Source organism: Mirounga leonina, unplaced genomic scaffold, assembly GCF_011800145.1.
Source record: "Mirounga leonina isolate KUSES-001 unplaced genomic scaffold, KU_Mleo_1.0 Mir_376, whole genome shotgun sequence".
Classification (NCBI taxonomy): domain Eukaryota; kingdom Metazoa; phylum Chordata; class Mammalia; order Carnivora; family Phocidae; genus Mirounga; species Mirounga leonina.
This window is the reverse complement of record NW_023270718.1, coordinates 1685453-1703928: the sequence shown is the minus strand read 5'-3', so window position 1 is coordinate 1703928 and position 18476 is coordinate 1685453. Positions and strand designations below refer to the sequence as shown.

Sequence of the window (18476 nt, the reverse complement as noted above, 5' to 3'; positions counted from 1 at the left end):
GCCTAAACGTCTCTTTCTACCCCAAGCCGAGTTTGTGATCACTGCTCTGACCAACACCAAGAATCTGTCTCCAGTGGGACATCTTGGCTGAGTGGGGCCTGTGGCTCAGGTCCTAGTAGTGACAGGAGTTAGAAGACACCCTTTCTCTGGCTCCCACTCCCCGCTCTCCACCCCTCACCCCCACACTAGCCCATTTGCATTTAGAAGAGGAGGGAGATATTTTTAGGGTTGTGCAGGTGATGTTTGAGAGAGACATGGGGTGGGGGGGCCAATCCCAGGGCAATGGAGGACACAAAGGAGCATCTTTGGTTAAATAGAAGGAACCCTTCATGGGAAATTTGGTCATTGCTTGTCGTGGCATGAGCAGCCTTGCTTCAGGGCCCAGGTGGAGTGAGGTGCAGTAAAGGGGAGGGTCATGTCCTATAGAACCCAGCTCTGTTGGGTGTCTCAGGGAGGAGCAGTCTTTGGCCCACTGGGAAGAAGGACCATCAGATATAACCTGGAGAGGTGTGGGAAGAGCCTGAGGCCCTGACACTGAGCAGTAGGAACTTGCCTCATTGTCATTTAGGTATCCCTGTGCACACATGCACCTAAACTCAGAATAAACTCGGGTAGGGAAGGAGGCGAGTGTGGCCACCAGGCAATGGCAGGGTTGGCGGTCATAGAAGGAGAGGCTGACACGCGCATGTGTTAACCAGGACATTTATGGCCTCTGGCTCTCCAGCAACTCAGGGAAGGAGCAGGGCCCTGTCAGTTCTAACTCTAGTGTGGAAGCAGGAGAACGGCCCCATGGTCAGTCCGGCGTCCTCACTGGGAGCGAGTGGTCCTCCACCCAGGGGGAGGAGATGGGGAGATGGATGGCGTGAAGAGCTCTTCTCTCCGAGGTCCCCACGGCCGCAGCTATGCTGCTACTCGAGGGCTGAGGAGGGGGTGGGGGAAAAGGGTGGAAGAGGCTGTCAGGGAGGTAGAGGACCAGGTCCCAGTGCCCCCACCCCTCCTGCTCCCCTGCCCACCCCCAGCCTCCCCCGCTCCCCCCGCCCCCACGCTCAGCCTGTGCCAGGTTCAGGTTCAGGAAGGTGGCGTTGGTCCTCATTCGGGGGAGGGAGGTTGACTGTGAGGAGAGAGACAGGGTGAAAAGGAATCCCGAGCCTTTGTGGTGGGGGGTGGGGTGGGGTGGTCGGCTGCCATCAAAGAGCATTCTACCTTCAGAATTGACCTGGGACCAGGGTTTGATGAAGGAGGGTGTCTAGGGGGTACCTGGCAGTGATTGATTTCCTGATCCTGGAAGCTTCCCGTCTGAGCTGGGAGATGCCATCCCTGACTCAGGGCTTCCAAAAGTACCTGGTCTGATGGGGGAGATGAGACTCCAGACTGGAGAATGACCTAGTTCCCAGTGTCTGAGAGCTCCTGGTCTAATGGGATGAAATCTGCCTCAGGGACATGGCCTCTTGGGCCTGCAGGGATGCCTGGTCTGTTGGGGGTTGACCTGGTCCCTGATTCTGGAAGCTCCCTGTCTGATGTGGGAGATACAGTCCCTAACTCTGGGAACTCCCAGTGTGATGGAGGAGACCTGGTCCCTGACTCTGGGAGCTCCCAGTCTGATGGAGGAGACCTGGCTCCTGACTCTGGGAGCTCCCAGTCTGATGGAGGAGACATGGTTCTTGACTCTGGGAGCTCCCAGTCTGATGGAGGAGACATGGTCCTTGACTCTGGGAGCTCCCAGTCTGATGGAGGAGACATGGTCCCTGACTCTGGGAGCTCCCAGTCTATTGGAGGAGACATGGTCTTTAACTCTGGGAGCTTCCAGTCTGATAGAGGAGACCTGATCCCTGATTCTGGGAGCTCCCAGTCTGATGGAGGAGACATGGCCCCTGACTCTGGGAGTCCCTAGTCTGATGGGCAAGATATGGTCTTCAACATCTGGGAATTGTCAGGCTGATGGAAGAGACATTGTTCCTGACCACTGGAAACTCCTAGTCTGAGGGAGGAGACACAATTCCCACCATCTAGAAGCCTCTATCCTAATGGAGGATTTCACTTCGAGAGAAAAATTCCACCCTCTGACGGTAGAAATTCTGTCCTCACTCTTAATGTAATGCAAAGGATGAGACACAATCCCAATTGTCTAGGATCTCCCAGTCTAAAGAGGGAGGCACGATCTACCCTCATACTGTGTATCTAGTCTGATGGGGGAGGTAAACTCCCATCATTAGCCTATTTTCCCAATATAGTAGCAGAGGCAATATCTCCTGTTTTGGAGTCTACCCATCTGCCAGGAAAAGGATGCCCTACCCTCAGACTATGTCTCCTCTTTGAAAACCTTCAGTCTGGTGAACCTCTTGTATGAGAGAAGAGAAGCCATGGAAGGTCCCTGTAGTGGCCTTCAGTCTGATGGAGGAGGCCCGTCTACCCCTAGTCTAGGTCATCAGTTGGACGGAAGAGGAAAGAACTCCATTTGGAGATCCGCAAGTCAGATGGCGGAGACACAGCACTTGCTTTCGATGGGGAGGCATATCCACCCTTGATCTGTGTTTCCCAGCCTATGGAGGAGGCAAAACCCCCTTTTGGGAGCCTCTGTCTGAAAAGATTCGCCCTCTGCCCCCTCGGGCACACTCACGGGCCACCTGCAGCTCCACTTCCAGCGTCTCGGTCTTGCCCTGCAACGTGACGGTCTTGAGCGTGTAGCGGCCGGCATCCGTGAGGTTCAGTTTCTGCACCAGCAGGGAGCAGTTGGCGAAGCCCACTTCCCGGCCTGTGTGCGCGGGGCCTGCAATCCAGTTTCCGGACGGCAGTTGGCTGAGCAGCCGGTTGGGCTCCGAGGCCGGCCCACGGTACCAGGCATAGACCAGCAGGTCCTTGGGGTAGCCCTGGACGGTCAGTGTCACGTCCTGGCCCTCCTTCGGCTTGGTTGGCACAGGCACAATTGTCATGGCAACTGCTGCCGCTGGGGAAAGAGTGGGGGTGGGGGAGCTGGGTCAGCTGGGCCTGCACGGGGCATAGCGTCCCCCTCCCCGCCTCAGCCAGCTCTCCATGCCTCCCCACAGCTCGCGGGTGCTCCCCCCGTGCCGGGTGCTGGGAAGGAGACAGAGGAGGGAGCTGACTTGTGTGGTAGCGGGGGCGGGGTGTGTTGTGTCCCGACAATGCCTGCCAGGAAGCATTGTTGAGACTGGGAGACCCCAGAGGGTGGGGGGGGCTCTCTCCCCCATTAGACTAGGAATTTCCAGCCCTTGGGGGATATTTCTCCCATTTAACTAGAAGACCCTAGAGAGTCAAACCATGTCTCCTCCATCAGATTGAAATTCCCAAAATGTAGGGGCCATGTCTCCCCTGTCAGTTTGGAAATTCTAGAGTATGGGGGGGGGGCCATGTCTCCCCTGTCAGATTGGAAATTCTAGAGGGGGGGGGGGGCATATCTCCCCCATCAGACTGGAAATTCTCAGAATATGGGGGCCTTGTCTCCCTCATCAGATAGTTGGGAGTTATGTACCCCAGGCTGTATCTCTTCTGTCAAACCAAGAGACCTCAGAATGTGGGGGCAATAGTTTCTTATCAAACTGAAAGATTCCAGAGGGTGGGAGGCCATGTCTCTTCCATCAGATTTGAAATTCCAGATTATTGGGCTGGGTCTCTCCAATCAGCCTGGGGACCCCAGAAGTTGGATCGGGGGCATGTCTATCCCATCAGACTGGAAATTCCTAGAAAGTGGGGGGGCTTGTACTCCCCCATCAGATTGGGAGTAACCCAGAGGTGGGAACTGTGTCTCCCCCATCAGACTAGGAATTCTCAAAAAAAAAAAAAGAAAGGGCCATGTCTCCTCAAGACCACATCTCTCCCATCAGACTACAAAATGTACTCAAGTGTGGACTGTCTCCTCCATCTGACTGGAAGCTCACTGAGGGTGAGTGTCATGTCTCCTCCATCACTGCTTGAAAACCCATGGAGTGTGAGGCATTGCCTCTTCTCTCTGACTGGCAGCTCCTTGAATAAGGAAGTCATGCTTCCCTATTCCAGGATCATCTCTGGAAGAACAGAGACCATGTCTCCTCCATCAGATCAGAGTCTCCCCCATATGGGGGCCGGGGGATGTTTCCCTTTTCTCTGTCTCTCCCTGGCACGTGCCACAGGGTTGCTGGCCGTTCAGGAGGCCCTTGGGGGGCGCTGTACCCACTCCCTGCACATACCTGCACACTTGGACACCCCCCATCTCGGCCCACGCAGGCAGGGCTTGGGGCAGCACCTGAGGTCATCTGGTATACCCCCCTATCTCTTGCCAAGACCAGCTGCCAAGGCACCAGGTGGGTGGGGCAGGAGGTACACTTACCTCTGGGGATGCCATTTCTGCTTTGGGTGAAACAGTATCCACCCTTTGGATGAGACCCAGCCTGTTAGTAGGAGGGAGGGGGGAGGGAAGGAGGGAAGGACTGTTCCCACTGTCCCTGGGGGATGGCGGCCACTTGGGAAGGAACCAAGGCAGAATTAACGAGGCCTTAATGTTCAAAGCCACCATCCCCAGGGGATGAGAACGTGTCCCCTGAGGATCCTGATAGCTCTCAAAACACCAGCTGTGTCTGTGTTACCCCCAGCCCCCAGGTTGTTTGAGGACAGAGGCAAGAGAATGCCTCCCTGGCTGTGTTTTTTCACTTGCCAACAACTGGCTGTGATTTTCCATGTGTTCATGTGTGTGTGTGTGTATGCACGCGTGTGCATTTGCACACACAGTCATCTGGGCCAGATAACTGCATCATCTAGTTGGCTGCACGGTAGTTCAGCTGTCTGCATGGAGGGAATGGGCCGAGCTTCTTAGCAGCGGCGGCAGGCTGAATTTAGAACAGAACAGGAGCACGCACATGAAGGGACGTCTGAATGTTTTCCCCACTCTGCCCCGTGCACAATGCGGACAGGTGGCCCCTTTCTCACTTTGCCACCCCTCAAGGAAGAGTCTGATTCCTTGTTCGTTTTCCAGGTGACAAGGTATGGGCTGTCTCCTTCTGTCACCCGAACGAAGAGGGGTCCCCCTGACACGCCACTTTGTCACTTGGCCAAAGAATGAGTTAAGACTCTCTTACTTCTCAATTATCTGCTGGGCAAAGAGTACCCTAACTGCTGGAGCAGCGGCCAAACCTTTCACGGTCCACCTGGGCCTCCGTGGGGAGAGGGTGGTGGTCAGGCTGGGGGCGACTCACCGGAGAGCTTGACCACCACTGAGGCAGATCCAGAAAGCAGGGTCTTGGGGTTCTTAACAATACACGTGTATGTGCCCTCCTGGGCCGCAGTCATGCTACTGATGTTGAGGTGGTCTCGCCCGTTCTTGAGGGCCCGCCCATTGAAGGCCCACACGTACTCGGGCTCTGGGCAGGACTGGGACACGCACCACAAGGTGAGGGACATGTTGAAGTCAAGTTTGATGGTGCAGCCCGTGCGGGTGGTAGAGTCCTGGAGGATGGCCACGCGTTCTGGGCCAACTGTGGGGGCAGGAGGGAGAGAGACGGGGCAGTGGAGGGACAGGGGTGTAGAGGTGGGCACCCTTGGCTTCCTCTCCACCAGGCTGGGCCCCTGGGAACGTGTGGGCCTAGCGGTGGGAGAAAGCTCTGGTCTTTTTGGATCCCACACAGAACTCTAACTTGCTCTAGGATCTTGAGAATCACTTTGCCTTTTCAGGGGATCTGTTTTCTCTTCTGTAAAAAGAGGGCGTGGGGCCAGACAAAGTTTCAAGATATTTTCGAAATCTATGGCCCCATTAAAAAAAAAAGAAGAAGAAGAAGAAGAAGAAGAAGACTAGACTATCAGTTTCTTGTAAGCCACTCTAAGAGTCTAGAATTCTAGGCCTCCAAGAATCCGTGCAAGAGTCAATGCTTCTAGTCAATGCTTCTAGGCTCTAGGATTCTAAGATTCTAGAAATCTAGGTTTCTAACATTCTAGGATTGGGTAGCTCTAAGATTTTAGAATTCTACTCTACGATTCTAAGAATCTCTGCTTCTCGAGTTTCTAGGATTCTCAGAGTCTAGAATTCAGTGCTTCTTAAATCGAGCATTCCCTGGCCATAGAATTCTAGGCTCTAAGTTTTTCTACATCAGCAGCCCTTGCGTACCTCTGCGATTTACTTGCCCCGGCTTCCACACTGCATATCTGCTGCCCCTGGGAATGACTCCACGCTTTGGTTACATTTTTAAATTTTATCTCTCCTCCCACCCACCACTCACTTCCCGCCTCCCTTTCAAAACCCACCAGCCCTGTGTCCCTTCCTGCAGGTATTGGTTCAGACTGAAGGCTTATTCCATTTCTAGGGTGTTTTTTAGTCCTCAGGGAGATGGGTCAAGTGCATTTTAAGAGGGATCCCTGGCTCCTAAACCCAGCTCACCTCCTGACTCACTGTGTGCCCTCAGGCGCCCTCTCCTGGCCTCAGTTTACCCATCTATGAGGTTTGGGCACTGCGTATTTCTGGTGGGGCCAGGAGGACTCACAGTACACGGTCAGGTTGATGGGCTCGCTGCGGCTGACACTGACCGGGTTCCAGACCTCACACTGGTAGGCTCCAGCCTCCTCCCTGCGGACGCCGTGCCGGGTCAGCACCCGGCCATCGGGGGACTGGCCAAGGCGGACGGCGATGGGCAGGGCTTCGCCATTGAAGAACCAGCGGACCTCAGCGGGGCTGGGGCTGCTGCACATCAGGCGCAGGGTGTCTCGGCGCTCCACCAGTGCCGTGTCATTGGCCATGACCACAGGCTGGGCCAGGATCTCTGTGGGGCAAGAGACAGAGGGGGAGGGGGCCGGGCACTGCCTGCTCCCCCGGCCACCCCCCTCCCCACGCCAGGGGCATGGCTGGACCCTGGTGGTGTCCCTGTACCCCTAGCCGGAGGGGCAAAGAACGGGATAGGAGGCAGGTGTAGTCCTGGAAGCCATCCTGAAGGAGGTGAGCATTTTAATGTTCTTTTGTCTTTTTTTTGATGATTTTACATTTATATATATATATTTTAAGAGGGACTGGGAAGGAGGTGGGAAGGCTGGCTCTGGCAGAGGGGAGTCCGGAGGGAGGGGGGGGTGTCTCACCATAGACCTGCAAGTATCCGTAGCCCACCTCTGTCTGCAGCTGCCTGTTGAGAGTCTGCAGGATGTAGGTGCCCGAGTGCCCGGGCAGGATGCCCCAGATGTCCAGGCCGCCGTCGGGGCGCACGGCCTCCCGCCCTGTGTGGGCTGGGCCAGGGGTCTCGTCGCCCGTGCTTACGATGTAGCTGGCCACCAGGTAAATCACGTTGAGGGTGGGGCCCGCATACCAGTTGTAGGCAAGCGGCTCCCCCAGAAGCCCGTGGACAGTCAATGTGACGTTGTCCCCCTCGGCTGGCTGGGCAGGCTCGGGGGTGATAGAGATCTCGGCCCCCACGCTCAGGAAAGCGGCTGAGGAGAAGGAGCCGGAGGGGTCAGCTGAGGCTGGCTTGACCACAGCCCCCATTCAACGAAGGAGGAGACATGGGCTCCTGGTATACAGTGAGTGCTCAATAAGTGCTAGCCAGCTGGAGGGTCTCAGTCCTGCAGTAGGCCTGAGGATTGGATCTGACGGGCTGTAGCACGTGCTCAGCCCACAAGACCTTTGGATTTCATGGGGCCCAGAGGGTTTTCCCAGGGTGAGAGTCACCAAACTGAGGCTTACACAATCAGGCAGGCCCGTCTAGCCCCTGGGCCCCGACTCCCAGTCCAGTGCTCTTCCTCTGCCTCTCCAGGCCTGACCACAGCAGAAAGTAGGGGTGTGCTGAATTGACTCCGCCCTTTTCCTTTCAACCCCGGGAGATAAGCCCTAAACCCGACTGGCTGGTCAGGGCTGATCGGGTTTGAGTTGTGTGCGGTTGGTTGCCTGGAATGGGTGGCCATGGCGATTCTCCGGGGAAGAAGTGCTTGCATGGCTGGCCTGGTTTCTGGTACTTTCCAGGCTGAGAAACCATGGCTAGGGGTGAGGGCTCTGGGTCGAGCACTCATCCCTGCACGGCTGGCTGGGTGACCCCAGCCAGTGGCCTCCCCTCTCCGAGCCTCAGGTCTCTCGTCGATGAAGTGGGGGGTCGTGAGTGGGCCTCCCATCTAGGGTGGTTGTTCACACACGGAAGACATTTAGAACAGCTCCAGGGGCACGGCCAGTGCTAGCCAGTGTTGCTTATTCTGACCTTCAAACGTCCCTGTGTGTTTAGCCTGTTCCATAGATGAAGACACAGGCCAAGAAGGGGAAGGCGACTGCCTGCCCAAAGCCACGTCCTCAGGGAGAGGCCGAGCTGCTGGCTAGAGCTCACCCCAGCCAAGCTTCCAAGGAGGCTCAGAGGCTCCCGTGCCTCAGCTCACGCCCCGATCTTAGAAATCTCTGAGGTCTGCCCTGCAGACCTCTCTGGGTGGCCGTCCCTGGCCAGCCCCATGCCAGTGCCTCCCGGAGAAGCAAACGATGCCCTCCCTACCCAGCCTGCAGGACATCTGGCTCCCACCTGCCCTCACCCGGGCTGGAGATCCCCGCCCTTCCCCGAGGCCATCGGGGGGCTGAGGTTGTGGGGAGCACCGTTCTCGCTCACCACTGAGGACGAGCCAGCTGCAGCCGGTCAGCGCCATCTTTCGCCCCCAACCTGGTCTTGAAGGCGGTGGTGTTCGTGTGTCCGTGCTCCGAGGCCCTTGCTGGTGGGGACCTGGCTCCGTCTGGCGCGGGACCTGGGAGGGTTCGGTGATTTGGAGCTGGGGGAGATCACCTGAATTTGGAGGGATCGAGTCACCGAGGATCTGGGGCCCCGTGTGGGTACCAGAGTGGGTGTGGCAGGCACGGGCCAGGGGCCGCGACCCGGCCAGGCCTCCTGGGGTGCTGCCTAACCTTCTTTGTGCCAAGGGCCCGGGTTTGGTACCAGGAGAAGAACCAGGTCGCCAGGAGGAGGCGGCGGCGCGGGGGAAGATTTTAGGGCAGTTCTTACCTGGGGCCCAGGCCTCGGCCTCCCTGGTGAACTTGGGGGTCACCGAGGAATGAAACCAACGAGCAGTGACTGTCATTTCCCGGCCTCTGCACCGTGGGTGACCTTCAGCTGTCCTCTCGGGATGTCCTGCGAGGTGGGCCCTGTTAGAAGCCCCATTTGCAGATAGGGAAACTGAGGCACCGGGTACGGGCTCTGACTTGCTCAAGTTCCTGCCGGGAGAGGGAATATGAACCCTGCTCTGTCTCCAAAGCCACACAGGGGGAAGGGGGCGGGGCGGCTACACACTTTCTTTGGGGCTCCACTCCCTACCGGCCTCCCCCACGGGGCTGAGAAACCCACATTCTCTCTTCCCTTCTTCGGCCTTGTTTTCCCTGCCTCTCAGGTGTGCGTGTGGAGGGCTTGGGGCCAGAGAGAGTCCGGTTTTGACCTTGGCTCTGCACTTACCCGAAGTGGGGTTGGAGGCAGCCCCTTGCTGAGTCTCCATTTGCTGCCCTGAGAAGCAGGGCTGAGGGTAGACCCTGCTCAGGGTTGTTGAGAGCACGTAGTGAGATGGCCAGCACCTGGCAGGATGGGGCCGCACACACGAGGTCTGGTTGGTGTGACTGTTATTAAAGGTGCAGGCCCTGGACTTAGTCCACTGTCCCCTACCTCCACGACCCTGGGCAAGTTATGGAGCCTGTTGGGCCTCAGTGTCCTCATCTGAGAAATGGGAACAATGACCATACCCACCCCAAAGGGCTGTTTTAGTCAACAAATATTGAATGAGCATCTCCTGTCTGCCAGGCACTGTTCTAGGTGCTAGTAGATAAAATCCCTGCCCTCTCGGGGCTGACATTCATGGGGTAAACAAATAAAATATAAACTCGAGGGGGCCTGGATGGCTCAGTCGGTTAAGTGTCTGCCTTCGGCTCAGGGCATGATCCCAGAGTCCTGGGATCGAGTCCCACGTCGGGCTCCCTGCTCGGCGGGGAGCCTGCTTCTCCCTCTCCCTCCACCTGCTGGTCCCCCTGCTTGTGCTCTCTCTCTCCCCCCTCAAATAAATAAATAAACAAAATATTTAAAAAATAAAATATAAACTCTATTCTGTGTGGGATGGACCTAAGTGTTGTTGGGGAAAACTAAAGCCAGGAAGGGGGCTTGTGATTTTTAAATTGGAGGTTGGGGAGGGGATCAGGGACGGTGTCTCCGGAAAGGTGAGGTGGGCAGAGGCGGTGGGGGGGTCTGGGGAAAGAATGTTTTTGACAGATGTGTTCTTACTGATGTCTTGATGGCTTCTGGGTCCTGGTCCTTCTCAGTCCCCAGCGGCCTGTGTCTGGGCAGGAGCCGTCCCTGTGGCTCACCCGTCCTGGTTTGCTCCTCCTAGTTTGCCCGGTGTCCTGAGCTACCCTGGCAGGGCGGGGCTCTGATGGGGGTGGTGGCGGGAGGTGTAGATGCCCTGGCCCCTCCTGTTTCCCCTGCCCCGCCTGCAACCTTACCTCATCCTTCTCTGTCCTGACCCAGGCCTCTCCCCTGAGCCCTGGGACGGCGTCCCGGCGTCATTCAGGATGCCTCCCCCCAGGTGTCCCTGGGCACCGCTCACTCACCTTGTCCCAAACTGACCTTGGCATCTTCCCCCAGCCCTGCTCCTCCTCTTCCTCTTATCAGGGATGGCGCCACCATCCACCTGTCACTGGGACACAGAGACCCAGGGCTGTGTCCCTGACGCTTCCGCCCCTCCCAGCGCACCACACCCTTTTGCACCTGCTCTTAAATCTCTCTTCCATATGTGCCTTCCTCTCCCTCCCTGTGCCCTCTGCCCTGGTCCAGGCATCCCCCCGCCCCCCTGGTCTGGTTTTCCTCTGCAAGTTCTCCCAGGTCCCTGGCCCTGGTCTCACGCTCCCTCCTTCCATGGTGCTTAGCACCTGCCATGACTCCCCAGTGCCCTCAGGAGAAAGCCCAGCTTCTTGGTGCAGCCCATGAGGCCCTGCATGGCCGAGCCCCCGCTGGCTTGACCAGCCTCGTGGACACCCCTTCCTGCCGGGAACTATACTCCAGATATTCTGTCTTATGCCCTCTCCACCCAGCAGATCCCTGCTTCCCTCTGCTCTATTCCATTACCTGCCTGACTCCTCCTCCTCCAGGAAGTCCTCTTGGACTCTCAGGCTGGGTTAAGGACACCCTGGGATCCCCAGTCCCCGCCCTGACCACCGTGGGTCCTCACAGTCAGGGGTGGGCCTGTCTCCCCTTCCGGACTGAGTCCCGGCAGGGCAGAACCTGGGCCATTGCTGTCACTACTGTGTCCCCATTGCTGCCCAGCACAGGGTTGGGCACAGAGCAGGGGCTCAAAGGGTGTTTGTGGAAGCGGATACCAGGTGTGGATGACAGAGACAGGAGTCTCCAGGGAGGCCCGGGTTTCTGGTGATTCGCTATCTGGTTGAGGAGCGTGATGAGGCCGTGTCTCTGGGAGGCCTGAGACACATCCAGGCTTTCGTCCAGGCTCTGTCGTGGCTCCCTACCCCTTGTGGGGTCACGCTGACGGCTCTCTGCTGTCCTTGTCCTTCCAGGTCCGCCCCCAGCCCCCACCCCCCTGCCCCCACCCCCCTGCCTCTCCTCTGGTGCTCTTGGACAGGAGCCTGGATCCTTGATTTGCTTGAGAGCTGAAGTTTCTTTTTCTTTCTTTCTTTTTTTTTTTTTAAGATTTTATTTATTTATTTGACAGAGAGACACAGCGAGAGAGGGAACACAAGCAGGGGGAGTGGGAGAGGGAGAAGCAGGCCTCCTGCGGAGCGAGGAGCCCGATGGCGGGGCTCGATCCCAGGACTCTGGGATCATGACCTGAGCCGAAGGCAGACGCTTAATGACTGAGCCACCCAGGTGCCCCTAGGTATTGATTTTTTTGACGTTATTATTCATGGTATTTTATTTTATTTTTTTTTAAAGATTTTATTTGTTTGACAGAGAGAGATACAGCAAGAGCGGGAACACAAGCAGGGGGAGTGGGAGAGGGAGAAGCAGGCTTCCTGCCGAGCAGGGAGCCCGATGCGGGGCTCGATCCCAGGACCCCGGGATCATGACCTGAGCCGAAGGCAGATACTTAACGACAGAGCCCCCCAGGTGCCCCAGATAATTCATTTTTTATGTTGATTCCATGTTGAGATGATAACATTTTGCATATGTTGGGTTAAATAAATTCATTTCACCTGTTTGTGTGTGTGTGTGTGTGCGTGTGCTTTTCTTCATGTGATACCAGGATGTCTTCTTTGTGTATGTGGCTGGTGTTCCTTCTGTCGGAAGGCGCTGGAACGGACAGGGGGTGGCAGTGGTTGGACCGGGGACGGGGCGGTGGGGGGAGGGGAATGGACGGATCGCACGGATCTGGTTTACACCGATGCTATCATTCGTTTTGACATTGTTGGCTTTACTTGTTCCCTCATCAGGCACCCCCTCTCCCTCCTTCCCCGAGGATCCGTTTTGCAGCCCAGGGAAACTGAGGCTCAGGGCCATTGCCTCAGGAGGTTGGAGTGGGTGAGTCTTATCTTCACCCAGCACCGCAGGTTGGGGACAAGGTTCCCTGATCTTGTTTTGTCAGCTCTTCCGCCACCCCCAGCCCTCTTATCTGACCAGCCACGTCACTAGCTCCCTGGGGAGCCCGCCTGAGACCCCACCCACTGCGGACTTAATCAGTATTTGTTAGATGGAAACTATCCTGGGCCCCTGTGGCTGGACCCCTGTCCCATCCTCCTCAGGCAGAAACCTTGGAGCTGAGGGGTCGGCTGGAGCTAATCCCTCAGCGAGGCCAAAGCAGGTTTCTGACCCCTGCTCCCCACCTCCCCTTATCTGCTGAGAGAAGGCCTGGGTGCTGCAATATTTACTCATGGACCTGACCTCAGGGTGTGGCTTCCTGTGCCTGCCTGGCAGGCAAGGTCTGGGCTCGGGCCTGGGGAGGCTGTCCTTGGAGAGAAGGGACCCCAGATCCCCCAAGGTCCTCCCCTCCCCCGGAAGAGGACCTGGGCTACCATGCAGGAGGGGGACAGGTGGATTGCAGGGGCCAGCCTCACACCTTAGCACAGGCTCTTCCCTCTGCCTGGAATCCTATCCCCCCCCTTCCTCTCACCTCGTTCATGGGGGAAGAGGGGGGTTTCCAAGTCCTTCAATCATTCGACAAATATTTATTGAGTGCCAACTATCTGCCGGGCTGTGCTGGGGATACAGGCAACATCCCTTTCCTTGTGGGGCATAATCCTATTGGAGGGAGAGGAACATTAATCAAAAAAACTGATACAGCATATCATGTCAAGGAGAGATAACTGCTATAAAAAAATAAAGTAGGGCCAGAGGATAGGAGTGACAGGGGTTGTTGCTCTTTTAGCTAGGGAGGTCAGGGAGGGCTTTTCTGAAGAAGTGACATGTGAGCTGAGACCCAAAGGAGGTGACACAGGGTCTGCGAACATCTGGGGGAAGGGTGTTTGGGGCAGCAGTCACAGCGAGTGCAAAGGCCCTGAGGCAGGAAGGTCTCTGGTGAGTGTGAGGAGAGCAAGGCGGCTGGTGTGGCTGGAGCTGAGTGAGGGAGGGGGCCATGGGATAAGGTACTTACAGGGAGAGCAGGGGACCTAGGGAGTAGGACGGATGCAAGATGCAAGATGCAAGATGGCCCGCTAGAGGTGAGTGGGGTGATGGTAAGGCCAATGAGTGACAGAAGAGAAGGATCTAGGTCTGGAATGAGGGGCTGCAGGGGGCTGGATTGGTAAGTGTGAGAAGCTGGACTTTTCCGGAGTTAGGGAGGTGGAGGGGAGCGGAGAGAGAGTGCCAGCTTTCCCCGGGGCACGCGGGGGGGGGGGGGGGGGGGGGGGCCAGGGGGCCGGGGGGGGGGGGGGGGGGGCACCTGGCTACATGTCCTTTCTCTCTCTCAGCCTCATTTTATTCATCAGGAATATGGGAAGGGGTGGATTTGGATTTAGAGTTAGGTAAAAACAATTTAATAACTTTTTATTCTGGAAAATTTCCAAATTCCACACACTCATCAAAAGTAGAGGGGAGAGCAATGCCTCTCTGCCCATCCCCCAGCTCCCTCCAATCTTGCTTCCCTTCCCCCACCCATGTCTGACCTACAGTATTTGAAGGCAACTTCCAGGCCTCTTATCATCCTATTCATAGATACCTCAGCCTGTATCCCTAAAACATAGGGACTCATTAAAAAAAAAACAACAAAAAAACCCCACAATGTCATATTTTCACCTAACATGTGAAAATAAGATGAACAAAAAACACTTCCTTAATATCTTCAAATATCTAGGGGTGCCTGGGTGGCTCAGTCTTCAAGCGTCTGCCTTCGGCTCAGGTCATGATCCCAGGGTCCTGGGATCGAGCCCCGAGTCGGGCTCCCTGCTCTGTGGGAAGCCTGCTTCTCCCTCCCACTCCCCCTGCTTGTGTTCTCTCTCTCGCTCTCTCTCTGTCAAATAAATAAATAAAATCTTAAAAAAAAATCTTCAAATACCTAGTCAGTATTCAGATTTCCAGTCTCATAAATATCATCTCTTTCTTAGCTTCACTGGGAGCATGAATTTCTTTCTTTTTGTCTTCTTTTTCAGGATTTCTTTTTTAAGTCATCTCTACGCCCCACGTGGGGCTCGAACTCATGACCCGGAGATCAAGAGTCGCCCGCTCCACCGACTGAGCCAGCCGGGCACTCCCCCCTGGGGCGTGATTTTCAGAGCATAAAGTTCACCTTGGGTAGCCATCACCAGATCTCATTTGAGAACACCTTCACCACCCCGAAAGTTTCCTCCTGCCAGAATCCAGAAAGGGTTCGATATTTTGAAATGCTGACTCCCGCAGTGGGACGCTATCTTCAAGCTAAATTTTCCACGCAACCCCAGTGCATTTAGCAGATAAAGATCCCCTGGTCTAAACCCATGGGCTCCAGGTACAGGGAGAGGCCTGCTGCATGGCCTTCGGGGGCTACACCCCTGCGGAAGGTCCACCTCCACCCGCCTGGCCCTGCCAGACAGACGCTTTCAGAGGGCAATGCCCTCTGCCTACAAAGGGGTTGAGTTCGGGAGGGAAGGGTTTTCCCCATGAATCATAATCAGTCTTGGACATGGGCCAGCCCATTTCCTTCCCCAGACAGCCACTTCCTCATTTGTATAACGAGGAGCCACAGCCCTGAGAATCTAGTGGTGCCCAGGGCTCAGAGGAAGGGAGTGGGGGTCTGCACTGAGCCTTGGGGGGCAGAGCTTGGGTGGAGAGAGTGAAGGACTGGGGGGGCTCCTAGTCCCAGCCGAGGACACTGGTGTCTTCCAAATCGGGCCCAACACTTCACCCAGTGCCTCAAGTTCCCCCCTTGGTGATGCCTCTCTGTTTGGGGTGAGCAGTGCCTTCTCCATGGGCCCTCATGTGGAAGGCAGACCCCTCTGCTTGGACACGCGGACCCCATAGTGGTGGCCGTGGGTTACGTTTGGTCCTTCTTTACGGACTGGGATGAGTAGAGGAGAAAGTCGGGTGTTAGATTTTGCTCTATTCCCAGTGTGTCCATTTTCTACGCCGCATGACCTGAATCTTCTATGCCTCAGTTTTCTTATCTGGGAAATGGGACTGGTCCTAGCACTTCCCTCACAAAACCGCGGTGAGGCTCAAATAAGTTGACAAACGTGAAGCACTCAGCACAGTGCCTGGCAGGTTCCGTTGCCTCCCCCGAGACGGCCAGCTTCCCGAGAGGAGGGGCTCGTCCGCTTGCTCTTATGTCTCTGGAGCCCGGGTGGGGCTCATTCAACAGAGCTGGGTGTCCAGCAGGGGCTCAGAGAACGTCTGTCGATGGATGAGTGGGGACTGCCAGGTACAGGAAGGGAAGGATATATAGATACTGAGAATGCGCACACATTCACTCATCCTGCGTAAGTTTCCCGAGCCCTTGCCCTGTGCCTGCCATGCTGGGTGGCGCTGGGACCCATCCCTGACCCAGGCAGCCTTGGTTGGCTCTGCCCTTCCGGGGCTTATAGTCCAGTGGCAAGACAAATCTCTAGACAGTGACCACCCAGAGTGGGCAGGGCTGAGGTAGAGGAACTCAGGAGAAGGACCTGACCCAGCTTGACAGTCAGGGAGGGCTTCCTGGAGGAAGAGGTGTCTGAGTTGAGACCGGTAGGATGAATGGGGGTGGGGCCGGCAGGGTGGAGCACCGTGCCTGTGGCCACGCTCCCAGCAGAGGGAGCAGAATGTGGAGGGCCTGGAAGCAGTTCAGTGTGGTGGATGATAGACCCCAGACCACAGGGTGGGGGTGAAGGTCAAGGGTGTTGAGAGGGAGGCTGAGGGGACTCCAGGAGCCAGAACTCCCTGGGATCTGCAGGTTATCGTGAGAAGCCTGGACTTTAAGGGCACTGGGGAGCCATGGATGGTTCCGAGCAGGGAGGGGCAGAACTGAGTTTGGGATTTAGAAAGCTCCCTTGGGCTGTCTTGTGGTGGGAGGATAGGAGGGGGCAGGAGACCAGGTAGGAGGCTGGAAAGGTGATGGGGAGACATGACCTGGCCCAGGGCTGGGCTGTAGAGATCCCAAGCTCAGGAGGCCTAGGAGGTAGGTTCTGGTGTTTACCCCTCCCTGAGGGAAGGAGGAGCCCAGGTTTTGGGTCTGGGCAACTGGGTGCATTCTCTGGGCTCTCAGAAGGGTAAACAAAGGGCCAGAGGCTGGGGACAGGTGCCCCGAGGTGGGGTGGGGAGGTCCTCCAAGCAGCCAGTGAGCTGGTCCGTGGGTCTGCGTGGTCCTCTGCTGCCCCCTGCTGGCTCTGCGTTGACACTGGCCCTGCCTGCAAGTCTGGCAGAAAGGACGGATCCAACCAACTTAAATCCCAACCAGTGATAAAAGATGACATTTCTGGGGCGGCCATGCTTCAGGATGCACCCATGTTCACTGTCCCCCCCTCGCCGCCCCCCGGGTCTCCAGCTGCCTTCTCCCAACACACCGAAATGAATTCAAAACCGACTTCCCAAACCTACCCTCTTTCCTCCCTCCCTCCCTCTCTCCCTCGCTTCTCTTTCTTGGTTTTATTGAGATACAATTCACATACCAGACAATTCACCCATTTAAAGTGTACAATTCAGTGTTTTTAATATGTTCATAGGGTTGTGCAACCATCTGCATGATCAATTTTAGAACATTTCCATCCCCCCCAAAAGAAACCCTGTACCCCTTATTAGGCACTCTCCATCCCTCTGTCCCTCCAGCTCCTGGCAACCACTCAGCTGTCTGAGCTTCCTGTCTCTATGGATTTGTCTGTTCTGGACATTTCCCATCAATGAAATCAGACAATATGTAACTTTTTGTGTCTGGCTGCTTTCACTCACCATCATGTTCTCAAGGTTCATTCACGTTGTTGCATGGTCCAGTACTTCGGTCCTTATTTATGGCCGCACTATATCCCACTATCTGGATACACCATGTTTTGTTTCTCCATTCACCCGCTGACAGACGTTTGGGTTGTTTTCACTTTTTGGCTATTATGAGCAGTGCTGTGAACATTTGTGTACAAGTTTTCACGTGGACATGTTTTCCCTCCTTGCAAACCTGACCCTCTTGCACTGTGAATGCCACCACTGCCCCTGCTTTCCATCAGCAAGTCAGACACGGGGCAGGGCTCCCGCACTCCAGCCCCACCCCCAGCTTTCTGGGCACCTGCTCATTCTCCTTCGTAACATCACTCCCCTGGAAATTATGTTTGATGCCATTGGTTGTCAGTTCTCTGAGGGCAGGGATCTCTGTTGTGTCCTTGGTGATAACAACTGCACACAGCAGGTGATCAATAAATGTTTGTTGAGCTGATGAACCAACACGTTTGTGACATCCTGCTGCCTCATCCCCGGACATCTCATCCAGGACCAAATTCTGTCAATGTTTTGTTCTAAATATCTTTTGGCTCTGTGTATTTCGTCCCCCAGCCATGCCCGCCACCCTGGTCCAGCACCTGCTGAATGAATGAATGAGTCATTGAATGAAGAGGTGGAGGAGAGCAGGTCTTCCTGGGAAGTTTTCTCAGGGAGACATAGTGGTTGAGAATGTGGGCTCTGGTGTGAGTCATGATGGCGTATTGATTGGGCTGTTCGTGCATATCGGTCTTGCCTATTTTTTTTTTTAAGATTTTATTTATTTGAGAAAATATGAGAGAGAGAGTATGAGAGAGAGAGAGAGAGAGAGAGCACGAGCAGGGGTAGCAGGCAGAGGGAGAGGGAGAAGCAGGCTGCCAGCTGAGCAGGGAGCCCGATGCGGGACTCTATCCCAGGGCCCTGGGATCAAGAGCTGAGCCGAAGACAGACGCTCAACAGACTGAGCCCCCCAGGCACCCCCGTTTCCCCTATTCTGCATATATGGTAGCATTGCACCTGCCCAGCGCTCTTGACATTAGAGTGTATCATGTGCCTTCCTTTGGCCAAGGAGATGTGGGTGAGCGTGTCACTTCTGGGTGAAAGCCTTTAAAAGCCTGCATGCTTTGCCATGTCCCCTCCCTTTTTAAAGGTTCTGTCTCCAAATACAGTCCCAGGGAGGGTTAGGGTTTCAACATCCAGGGAGGGTTAGGGTTTCAACAT

The 18476-nt window shown here is 55.9% G+C and overlaps 1 protein-coding gene across 1 annotated transcript; it reads right to left on the bottom strand.

The window, feature by feature from the left end:
• Positions 1-726: 726 nt before the first annotated feature.
• On the bottom strand, positions 727-8698 carry CEACAM16 (CEA cell adhesion molecule 16, tectorial membrane component). The gene is made up of 6 exons (XM_034986556.1): positions 8544-8698; positions 7048-7392; positions 6462-6737; positions 5184-5462; positions 2618-2944; positions 727-919 (listed from the first exon to the last, which is right to left on the bottom strand). The coding sequence occupies exons 1-6, from the start codon at positions 8578-8580 to the stop codon at positions 909-911; spliced, it is 1275 nt and encodes a 424-aa protein (XP_034842447.1). The 5' UTR covers positions 8581-8698; the 3' UTR covers positions 727-908.
• Positions 8699-18476: the final 9778 nt, after the last annotated feature.